This window comes from Azolla caroliniana, unplaced genomic scaffold (assembly GCF_043228905.1).
Source record: "Azolla caroliniana isolate FFs.n. ecotype wild unplaced genomic scaffold, voAzoCaro1.0.p SCAF_3, whole genome shotgun sequence".
NCBI lineage: Eukaryota > Viridiplantae > Streptophyta > Polypodiopsida > Salviniales > Salviniaceae > Azolla > Azolla caroliniana.
In genome coordinates this window covers 12,113,298-12,124,821 of record NW_028230438.1, presented here as the reverse complement: position 1 = coordinate 12,124,821, position 11,524 = coordinate 12,113,298, and the positions used below count along the sequence as shown (strand labels likewise).

The following is an 11,524-nucleotide window of genomic DNA, read 5'->3' as shown; positions in this document are numbered from 1 at the left end:
ACAAAGGACCAAGTGTTGTGCGTCTTCAAAGAACTCCACGCGAGAGTGGAAAGGGAATCCGGCAAGAAGCTGAAAGCGATACGAGCGGATAACGGAGGGGAATACCGGGGGCAGTTCGAGGAGTACTGTCGCTCGAAGGGAATCCGGCTCGAGTTTACTGTGCCGAAGACGCCGGAACTGAACGCGCTGGCCGAGAGGATGAACCGGACCATAATGGAGAGGGTCCGGAGTATGCTGGCGCATGCGAAATTACCCAAGGGGTTTTGGGCTGAGGCAATGTCGACGGCGACATACGTGATAAACAGATCACCCTCAGTACCTTTGGACGGAGACACGCCGCAGAGAGTGTGGACCGGTAGGGAAGTATCCTACCGGCATCTGAAGGTGTTCGGGTGTCTCGCATATGTGCATGTGGCAAAGGACTGGAGAGGAAAGCTAGATCCAAAGACCCGGCCATGCATATTCCTCGGTTACGGCGATGACGAGTTCGGCTACCGAGTATGGGACCCGGTCGACAAAAAGATATTCCGGAGTCGTGATATCATCTTCATGGAGGATAAGACACTCGCCGACTGGGAGTCGGAGAAGAAGATGAAGAGCTCCAAGTCGACCGGTGAGGATCAACTCTACGAGGAGCAGTCCCGACCGGCAAGGGACCGGTTAGCACTCGAGGATCCGGCCGAAGACGGTGAAGAAACAGAACCGGCCGAGGAAGATGAAACTGATACCGGAACCGGCCCCGATCTCGAAATGGTTTCGGATGAAGAGGAAACGGAGGAGCCGGTTACCGAAGCTCCGGAACGGAGATATCCTCTAAGAGAGAGAAGGGCCCCCCGGAGATTTCCGGAACCAGAGCACGTGCTGCTAACCGACGAGGGGGAGCCGGAAAGTTTTGAAGAAGCAAAGCTTGACAACCATAGCCGCAGGTGGTTAAGTGCCATGCAGGAGGAGATGGATTCCATGCATGAGAACCACACATATGAACTTGTGGAGTTGCCGAAAGGTAAGCGGGCACTTCGAAACAAGTGGGTGTTCAAACTGAAACCAGGAGATGCCGGAAACCCCCCGAGATACAAAGCCAGGATCGTAGTGAAGGGGTTCCAGCAGAAGAAGGGCGCCGACTTCGACGAGATATTTGCCCCGGTAGTGAAGATGACCTCCATCCGGACGGTGCTGAGCATAGCGGCAAGCATGGACCTCGAGGTAGAACAGATGGACATGAAGACGGCATTCCTTCACGGTGACCTCGAAGAAGAGATCTACATGCAGCAACCAGAAGGATTCGAGAAGAAAGGGAAGGAGCACCTGGTATGCCAGCTGAAGAAGAGCCTTTACGGACTGAAGCAGGCTCCCCGGCAATGGTACCGGAAGTTCGACTCTTTCATGACCGACGAAGGGTACCACAAAACGCAGTCCGATCACTGCGTGTTTGTGAAGAAGTTCGAAGGAGGAGACTCTCTAATACTCCTCCTGTACGTGGACGACATGTTGATCGTCGAACGGGACCAGGCCAATATACGGATGCTGAAGAAAGCACTTCACCGAACCTTCTCAATGAAGGACCTGGGTCCGGCGAGGCAAATACTAGGGATGCACATCATCCGAGACCGGAAGAAGAAGCAGTTGTGGCTGTCACAGGAGAAGTACGTAACAAAGGTGCTTCACCGGTTCAACATGTCGGAAGCAAGACCGGTCGGATCAACCCTCCCGGCAAACTGCAAGCTGTCCAGCAAGCAAAGCCCCAAGACAAAGGCTGAGAAAGAGGACATGATGAAAGTACCATATGCCTCTGCCGTAGGAAGCTTGATGTACGCAATGGTGTGTACAAGACCGGACATAGGATATGCAGTCGGAGTGGTGAGCCGGTACATGAGCAATCCCGGCAAAGAGCACTGGAACGCGGTCAAGTGGATACTGCGATACCTGAAGGGCACGGCAAACGTGTGCCTCCGATTCGGCTCCGGTAAGCCCGAACTCGACGGCTTTACCGATTCAGATATGTCGGCTGATGCAGATACCAGCCGGTCCACATCAGGGTATGTGATGACGTATGCAGGGGGAGCTGTTTCGTGGCAGTCGAGGCTGCAAAAGACGGTTGCGTTGTCAACCACGGAGGCGGAGTACATGGCGGCTGTTGAAGCCGGCAAGGAAATAATATGGATGAAGGACTTCATTAGAGAGCTCGGTATCCGGCAGGAGGAGTACCTACTCTACTGCGACAGTCAGAGTGCCATCCACCTTGCGAAGAATGCGGCCTATCACTCCCGAACGAAGCACATCCAGCGAAGATATCACTGGATCCGGGAAAGGATAGAAGACCAGGAGTTCGTGCTGACGAAGATCCACACGGACGAGAACGGGTCAGATATGCTGACCAAAGTACTCACACCCGACAAGCTGGAAGCGTGCCGGAAGAGGGTCGGACTGGAAAGACATCCCATGCCGAAGTGAAGGGGGAGTTTGTTGGGATTACGGTCCCTCCGGATGGGATGGTCAGATGTCCGGAGCCGGATGATGAAGACCCCGGCTACGGAGCCGGATGATGAAGACCCGGCTACGGAGCCGGATGATGAAGACCCCGGCTACGGAGCCGGATGATGAAGACCCGGCTACGGAGCCGGATGATGAAGACCCCGGAGAGAGATCCGGATGCGGGGACATATTTGTGAATATGTTTGCCAAGGGCTCTCTAGGCTACATTTGTAAATAGCCCGAAAGTCATATGTTGTATAAATATGACTTAGGGCAAACAGTTTTTGTTTGTTGCTCATTTTTATGTTTTAGCCGAGAGAGCGAAGCGAGAGCAGCCGAGAGAGACTGGGAGAGAGAGAAAGGAAGAGGTCGACGCCTCTGTGTATTGCCGCCGCCTGTGGCGAAGACAGTGAGCTCAAGGTTGTTGCCTTGTAGCTTCACCATTGTATATCTCTGTGTATAGTGATAGTTGGAGTTTGAGGACTCCCGTGGTTTTTCCCATTTAGGGTTTTCCACGTAAAACATCCTGTGTACTCTTCTCTCTATTGTCTTAGAGCATTTTGTATTTCCTGTTTTTTCTGTGAGTTGATCCTATTCCTCGGTTGTGGCCGAGCGCTGTTTTTCAACAATAATTACTTTTGTATTACTTCCGTCCCAAAACCTTTACAAATCATCGGATCCTTTTATAGGCATCCAGCAAGGTTACAATCGGTGCGCTTAGGCAACCGACATCCGAATCGGTCCGGATCCGGATCGGTACAACTGTACCGGATCCGTCCCTCCGAATAATAATTCTACTATTATTTACTTCCTATTATCCGATCCGACTCCGCCTTCCCACTTGTCCTTGCTCTTCTGACCGGTCAACATGTGCTTGGCAAAACTGATATATATGGCCTTGTGAGTGGAGCATTGCAGGAGGAAGATGAAAAGCCTCGAGTCCCCCGTTCCTCTTGTCTAAGCTCGAAAAGACGATTATCACATTGAACGGTTTGGGAGATTACATGGGACAATGATGTGGGCTCCGGAAAGTTTAAGAGAAGAGTCTTGACATCATTTTTGAGGCCTCGACGAAACTAGTCGCATAAAGCTTGGTCATCCTAGCTGACATCGTACGCGATCTGACGAAACTCTGAAGCATAGACAGAAGTTGGATGAGAGCCTTGTTGTAAGGAAAAGAGTTTTGTGAGTGTCGTTCATCATCGATCTATCTCTCCGAATGTGGCTTCAAGCTCCGCAAGGAAGGTAGGAAAGTTGTCTGAGAGTGGGGATGAGGTCTCGATCAATGGTGCAAACCACACTTGTGCCGGCCCCGAGAGAAGGGTGCCAATGAGTCCGAAACGAGATAAATCACTAGCATAACGTTGGGGTTGTAAGTAGATGATAAGCCGAATTTGATTGATGAAGCCATGAGGATGCTGCCCTCGAGCCGTTGAATTTATCAAGTAGGGTGGCCTTAGGTTCGAAGACATATGAATAGGAAGAGGAAGTGTTCCAGGCATGACCATATAATATCCCGTGGTCAGAATTTACCGTAGCATTCTATACACATGGATAAGTGTGAGGGTTAAACGAGAGTGTAAAGAAGGGGAGGATTACTTTTAGTCCTGGGGATTGAGACAACCCATTAGGCCAAGTGTGAACTTGCCTGGGGGCCTTGGGTATCGCTATAAATAACAGGCCTAGCTACCCTCATTCGATCATCTTGTTGACTACGTCGAGACTCTGTCTTGTGTTGCGTCAACTCTTGTAGCGAACGCGCCAACACCAGGTACAACTCAACGCCACGGCGGTGGTATGGGACGCCGATCGAGGCTCGAGTCTGTCTCGACCCCTTTGCTCAAGGGTGGTCGGGTGGATCGGCACCCTTCTTTTTCTCTCTCCTTTCTATCTATCTATCTATATTCTATCCTTATCTAATGCTTACATTAGTTCATGTCTCTAACAGTTGGTATAGGAGCCTATGTTCTAATGTTTCTTTTGTTGGTTTTGTCTTCTTGATGGATGGCGATCGATCAATGTGCGGTCGACCTTGTTCCAAACAACAATCAACAAAGGAACTTCGGTAATCTTTCTTGTTTTTTTCTATTCTTCCTTCTCCCAATTTAATCATGTGTATGGTTAATATGTAATTTTTTTTATAGATTCAATGATGTTGTAGTGGTAATTAATTGGTTATATAAAACGTTTACATATGTGCACGAGGTCAATACCTCATTTGACATATATTGATTATGTGATTAGTGTCGTGTGCGCACGAAGCATGGTTGTAACATACGTAGCATACCGTACGCGTACAATACGTATGCTACGTATTTTATAAGTATTCTAAAAATAATTTATAAGTTCTTAGAATACGTATTTAAAGGTAAAATACGTTGAATACGTTGAGTTCGTTGAGTTCATTGAGTACGTTTTGAATACGTTAAAAACATCAAATACTTAAAAACCAATTTGCAAAGGTACTTGTAATTTGAATACTATATACTTGTAATTTGGATAAACGGTTATCTATGTTTCAATACATTAATACATTATACACGTGATTTACATATTTTTAAATGAAAGTGGACACTAGAGATTTGAGATTCGAGAACACAATTGAAGTTTGAACTTTGAACCAAAACACATATCAAAATTGAACCAAAATTGAACTTTGAAGTTTGAACTTTGAACTTTGAATCAAAATTAGAATAGATATGTAAAAGTTAAAACCAACAATACATATCTCCATGCAATTTTCGATTATATTTCTTCTTCTAAATCATCATTAGAAGATTCCGTTGTTGTATCATCATAGTTGTCCACATAATCACTATCAGAAGATGAATCAACTATGGCATTGTCAATGTCTTCATCCTCTTTATCTCCATCATCATTACCAAATTCAGCATTGCAAGCCTCGGTTGTAGTTTGTCGAGTAATTATCCTTCTTGTACTTGCAACTCTTGCACAAGCATGACTACGAACAATCCTTTCTAATAGTGTTAGAACTTGATCCACCAATCCTTCATCCACTATCATATCGGTAAACTTAGATCTACTTCGAGTAACCCGACCAATATGCATAGCCTCAGCTTCCTCAAAATATGCTTGTGCGAATTGAGTATCAATATTGGTTGTTGATGGAGGCATTTCAGGAGTCTTGTCAATGTCTATCTCATCTGGATTTACCTAAATCAAATAATATTTTGGTATCATAATAATGATTTACAATATTTAAACCACAACCAATTAACAAGGCTTGTTAATTAACCTACAAAATTCAAATGGTTTTCTAAACATCAAATATCAAACATGAATAAGAAAGATGTAGACCTGCATTGGAAGACTTGCATGAGTTTGAAAGCTTCGAACAAGCCTTAAGTTTTCTCTAACATATATTAATCTCTCCACTTGTTTCACCTTCAAACGGTTCCTCCTTTTTGTATGTGCTAATGCATGTGCATTCCAATTTCTTTCAGCAGCTCCAGAAGAGCAATCCTATGACACAAAGTTTTAAGAAAACAATATATGTCATTGTACTATATAGAAGATTAATAAAATTGAAACATTAATAAAAAATGAAATATAATACCTGAGACAATACTCTACAAGCTAATGATTGTAGTAAGGGCACATTGTCCCCATATCTTTCCCACCATGAGACAAGTTTACATTTTGCAATGTGTGATTTTGATAGTTCATTGCTAAATCGGCCCACACCATTCCTATACATGTCAAATTGATCTTGCAAGATTTCGCATTCATCTATAGAATATACCTTTTGAATATATGCAAGCCATCCATCTGTCATCTCTTCATTCATAACTATTGGTTGATCTTTGGGCTTCCATAAAGGATGCAAAATATGTGCAACAATATGAATTGGGGTTTTGAACCACGACCAACGACAATCAAAACATTCCAAAACCTCTTTATATCTGCACTAACATTTGAATTTGAATCAAAACTCGTAAACAGTTACCAAAATATGCATAACGTAGTTGATATCAATGATTTAAAGAAATGAAAAAGATGCAATAAACAGCAAATGTACATACTACATAGTACATAGAAACATATTACCTGTCCTTGTTTAATGTATTCTCTCTCGCGCCTTGTTGCAATTTGTCTCTAGCCCTCCTCATGAACTCATAAAGTAAGCCCATTGTAGATCCTTCACAATCAGTTAGCCGCAAAACAGAAAACAGTGGACGCATAATCGAAATTACAATCATAATTGACGGCAAAGTAGAATTATCTTGCACAATGGACTTCACCTTGACCGCATCTGGCTTTTTGGAGTCATTCCAATCCTCCCAATAGTTACTAACCACATTTTGTTCAAGGGCTCTCCAAACTCTTGCCAGCCTCTCAAGGACAATAAGAATGTAGCCAAATCGAGTGGCACTTGGCCTAAGGAGCACAAGAGATGAATAGTTGCTGAAAATTTTTCGTGCATTCCTTTTCTTGGAGAATAGTCTAACCACACAATTTGCTCTCTTGTGCACTTGACGAACCCAACTCAACTTCCCAATATCCTCTAGCAATAAATATAAACAATGTGATGCACAAGGAGTCCATACAAGGCTTGGGAATTCAGTCTCTAGAATGTGACCCATGCTAACACAATTAGATGCATTATCTATGACAATTTGCACCACATTTTCTACTTTTACTTCCTTTATCGTAGTTGATAGCATTTCAGCCAACCATGGACCATCAACCCTTGTAGAAACACCACTACAATCAATAGTTTTAAGGTACATTGTGCCATAACAACATGAGACCAAAATATTCACAAGTGCTCGCTTGCTAGTGTCAATCCATCCATCTGAAAGTATGGTAACTCCATATTTTGGCCAAAGGGCTTTCACATTTTCCACTTTGTGTTGCACATTCAAATGCTCTTTCTTTAAATATTTAACTCTTAAATCATTGTAGGTAATACCACTATACTTTTCCCCAATATCAGAGAAAGCTAACAACATGTTCCTCCAACATGACATTTTCAAAAGATTAAAAGATAGATTACCTTCCACAATGCATCTAACCAACATTGTGTTTGCATGGTCTTTCTTGATCAACATAGCGGCACTTGATCCTCTCCTTATTGTGCTTTGAGTGAGACTTTTTCTTCTTGAACCTTCTGTATCTTCAATATCAATAGGAATTTGGTCTATTGAATCCTTCTTAGATGAGGCACATATGCTATCCATTGAAGGTTGTGATTGGAACATTGAATCAACCATTGAATCCACCATACCTTCTTGCTCAATTTGTTTTTCCATGGCTTTTACTTCTTTAATGCATTTTAGCTTCTTGCGAGTCAATTCACTTTCTTGTGCTACTGCTATAGCATCTTGATATGCCTCTAGAGTTACTTGCTCACACTTGTCTATACCTTCACCTTTAATTCCAGCAAGGTGAGCAACTAAACGTGTTAGTGTCCCAGACCCATGAAAACCACATAATTTGCAATCCCAATAATAGTTCCCAGATGACTTCCCAACTTGTTTGTTCAAACAATATTTATCCCATAAGGGAGATTCCTTGCGTGGCATGGTTGATTGAGGACGACAAGTTCTAGAGACTCGAAGTTGTCTTTTATATTGTCCTAAATTCATGAATCCACAATGTTAAATGTGTGAATAAGGAAATAATGTGATGTAATAATGCAAGAAGAAATTGTTTAAAATTTAAATGATAGGCATAAGCAAATGGCAAATTCGAATGGAAGATACTTGCCTAAGAAAATGGCATTCCATCCCCATCAAGAGGAAAAAATTATTATTCATTATAAATGAATTATAAAAGAGCACATAATCACGGAACATTTACCTGTGATGTCGGTATGCTCTTGTATGAAGACACTATTCTTTGATAATTCACCACAAGCTATCAATGTCTCTATCTGCCACCAACATTGTTGTATTAAAGAAGGGATAGACACACATAAAACCAAAGCATACATGTAACATGTTGTATTATATTATAGTCTATTATAAATTCCAAAATACTTGTTCCAAAATCTCAAGAGTGATAGTGAAAATTTAGTGAGATATCATGACTAGGAAATAGATGTAAAGAGTGTCACAATTGTATGCATCATGAATCATACATATATACAATACAATGCAAACACGCACACACACATGTACATACACACATACATACAATACAATACATATACATATGTGTGTGTGTGTGTGTGTATGTGTGTGTGTGTGTGTGTGTGTGTGTGTGTATTGTATTGTAAATGCTCACTTCTTCTCTTCCTTTCTTTCTTGTGTGGCCAAAGGAAGGCACAAGATAAAGAATGAGATAATTGCCGCCTGTTGTCGAGAGCTGAGCTTTAGCTCTTCCCCATCCCTCCGCTCTATGCCTCTCCATCTCACATTGAACACATTCTCCAATGATGAGGTTTTTCTCAAGACTCATCTCCCTCTTCTTTCTTCTCCAAATCAGGAGGCCTTTTAATGGCTGGTTATGATTGAATTAACCAGCCATTAAAAGGCCTAGATTAAGCTCAATTTGATGTCTATTCCATGTCAATGTGAATGGTCATCAAGGATTAAAAATGTATCTATTGTATATAGTCTATTTATGATTAAAATTGCTTTGAAATTTTATGAAATTCCGGTCAAATTAGCACAAGATAAAGAATGAGATAATGGCCGCCCATTGTCGAGAGCTGAGCTTTAGCTCTTCCCCAGACCCCATCCCTCTACTCTACCCCTCTCCATCTCACACAAAAGACATTCTCCAATGATGAGGCATTCCTCATCTCCCTCTTCTTTCTTCTCCAAATCGGGAGGCCTTTTAATGGTTGGTTATTCAATCATAACCAACCATTAAAAGGGCTAGATTAAGCTCAATTTGATGTTTATTCCATGTCAATATGAATAGTCATCAAAGATTAAAAATGTATCTATTGTATATAGTTTATTTATAATCGAAATTGCTTTCAAATTTTATGAAATTTTGGTCAAATTAGGCCAAAAATAAAACTTTGTTTTATGCTCTCTATGTGTGCACTGTGTAAGATTAATTAACACTAAAATTGAAAGCTAGAGTTTACTGTATTTTGTATAATAATATAATATAATCAAGATTCAAGAAGCAATATTAGTTCATATACCATAATACCTGCGTAAAAACCTAGGTTGTTGGAAGCTTCAGAGTTCGGATTTCCTGTAGATAGCTTCCATATCCTGCTGAAAAACCTAGTGTCTGCAAAACGTAGGAAATTGTTACAAAAACCCCCAATTATTTTCTTTTTCTCTAGTAAAAAATACCCTAGAAAAATAATTTTTAAATTATTTACAAATTTAGCCTTAGAAAAAATGACAAGTCCAAAAGGTTGAATACGTTTAGAATACGTGTGGGTATTCTAAAACGTACTCTATCTATAAAATACGCGTTTTTTAAAAACAATGGCACGAGATTAGTACCTCAATTGCGTATTACGCTCACATACATATGTTACGTATGCGTATGAGTTCAATACCTCGATTTCGTTGTAAATGATGTGCGTAAAAGGTCAATACCTCAATTACGTATCACGATGAACCCTTATTTTTGGATGTTTCGTGTGCGTAGAGGGTATATGCCTTGATTACATATCTCGATTACATCATTTCTGGGTATTTGATGTAACGATTTGTTTAATGTACGCATATGTGGTCACGTGTATACATATTTGATCGTATATATGTGATAAGTAAACATACGTGTTTATTTGATATTACGCGATTTCTATCGAATGTTGTCCTTGTTGGGAAAAGGATCTTGGTGGCCGTCCACACATTTTTGTGAGAATGGCGTTTTCACTATCCCTTTTTCAGCAATTTTTTGTTGAAATCCCCGTTGGTCACTTCAATATTTCGTTACGTAATGAAACAATCATAGCCACAATGGTGTTGAGTACGTAGGGCTTAACCCACTTCATGTGAGGTCGCTCCTATGACACACATAACCAACATCCCTCCCTCATTACATGGATACGATGCCACCATGAGATCATTCTTATGAGAGGCATTCGTAATGACGTAACCATATGATGGGCCACATGGGCCTACTACGAAAAGAGGGCTCATTTGTCTTGGCCATTAGGTTGCACTTTGGCGTATGCCATCGTAATTACGAGACTTGAGGTTAGGTAACGTACCAACATATTTTGGAGTAAATGAGGGGGACATAAGGACTCTTGACATTTATGTTTCCTTTAAAAACACATATATGGGCAAATGCCTTACACATCTCTTATACGCATGAAACATTAAACATTCAAGAAGAGCAACCTACTTGGTTGGCTCAAGTGTTTAATGCATTTTTTCTTGAGGTCTCGAGTTCAAATATGGCAAAGACCATACAACATCGTTGATACATATGACTATAACACATGTTTAGACTTGAGGTCTAAGTGCACTTCGGGGTCCTCGTAATAGGACTTAAAGAGCCGAAACCACATATGTGGGCACAAAAACGTAGTTTATTGTTAACATTTTTTTCGTGTATAAACTATTCATGACGCAAACATACATGGTTAAGCCTCAAGGAGCCGCCATGATAAAAATTGATATAGAGATCAGGGAAAGACATTTATTTGTAACCCCCATCTTTGTGTTACCATAGTAACCTGATCTTGAACCTCATCTCATACGTCTAGAGGGGTAATGACATGAGATCATGATATCGATTAATGTTTGTCCATGATATGTTTACATCACGACATGATGTTACGACTATTTGTCTAACCTTATCCTATTTCTTTGATAGAAATAACCATTCAATGGCTCAAAATAACGACCCGATGTCATCCGCTCACACATCCGCTCAAGCAGAAGGAACTCAAGGAAATCCTCCTGGACAAATGTCCATTGAGATGTATTTTTCAAAAATAACCCAATACCTTAGTTTCACCGCTCAACAGATGACCGAACTTCGGCAATGTCAAAGTGCTCTCGAGGCACGTGTCATTAGTTTACAACGTGAGACTAATAAAGCTGATGAGCAACAAGGTGAACCATCGTTTGTCGTTAAGCCATTTACAGGAGAAAAAAAGGAA

General features: G+C 41.6%; 1 protein-coding gene and 1 long non-coding RNA gene across 2 annotated transcripts; both read right to left on the bottom strand.

Moving 5' to 3' along the window:
• Positions 1-5,217: 5,217 nt before the first annotated feature.
• LOC147866252 (uncharacterized) lies at positions 5,218-7,745 on the bottom strand. Its single transcript, XM_087317514.1, has 4 exons — positions 6,541-7,745; positions 6,050-6,395; positions 5,791-5,955; positions 5,218-5,646 (listed from the first exon to the last, which is right to left on the bottom strand). Exons 1-4 carry the CDS (start codon positions 7,743-7,745, stop codon positions 5,218-5,220), a joined length of 2,145 nt encoding a protein of 714 aa, XP_087173640.1.
• Positions 7,746-7,859: 114 nt separating this feature from the next.
• LOC147866251 (uncharacterized) lies at positions 7,860-9,690 on the bottom strand. Its single transcript, XR_015529469.1, has 3 exons — positions 9,604-9,690; positions 8,296-8,368; positions 7,860-8,071 (listed from the first exon to the last, which is right to left on the bottom strand). It is a non-coding gene; the product is annotated as an uncharacterized LOC147866251 (long non-coding RNA).
• Between the last annotated feature and the right edge of the window lie 1,834 nt (positions 9,691-11,524).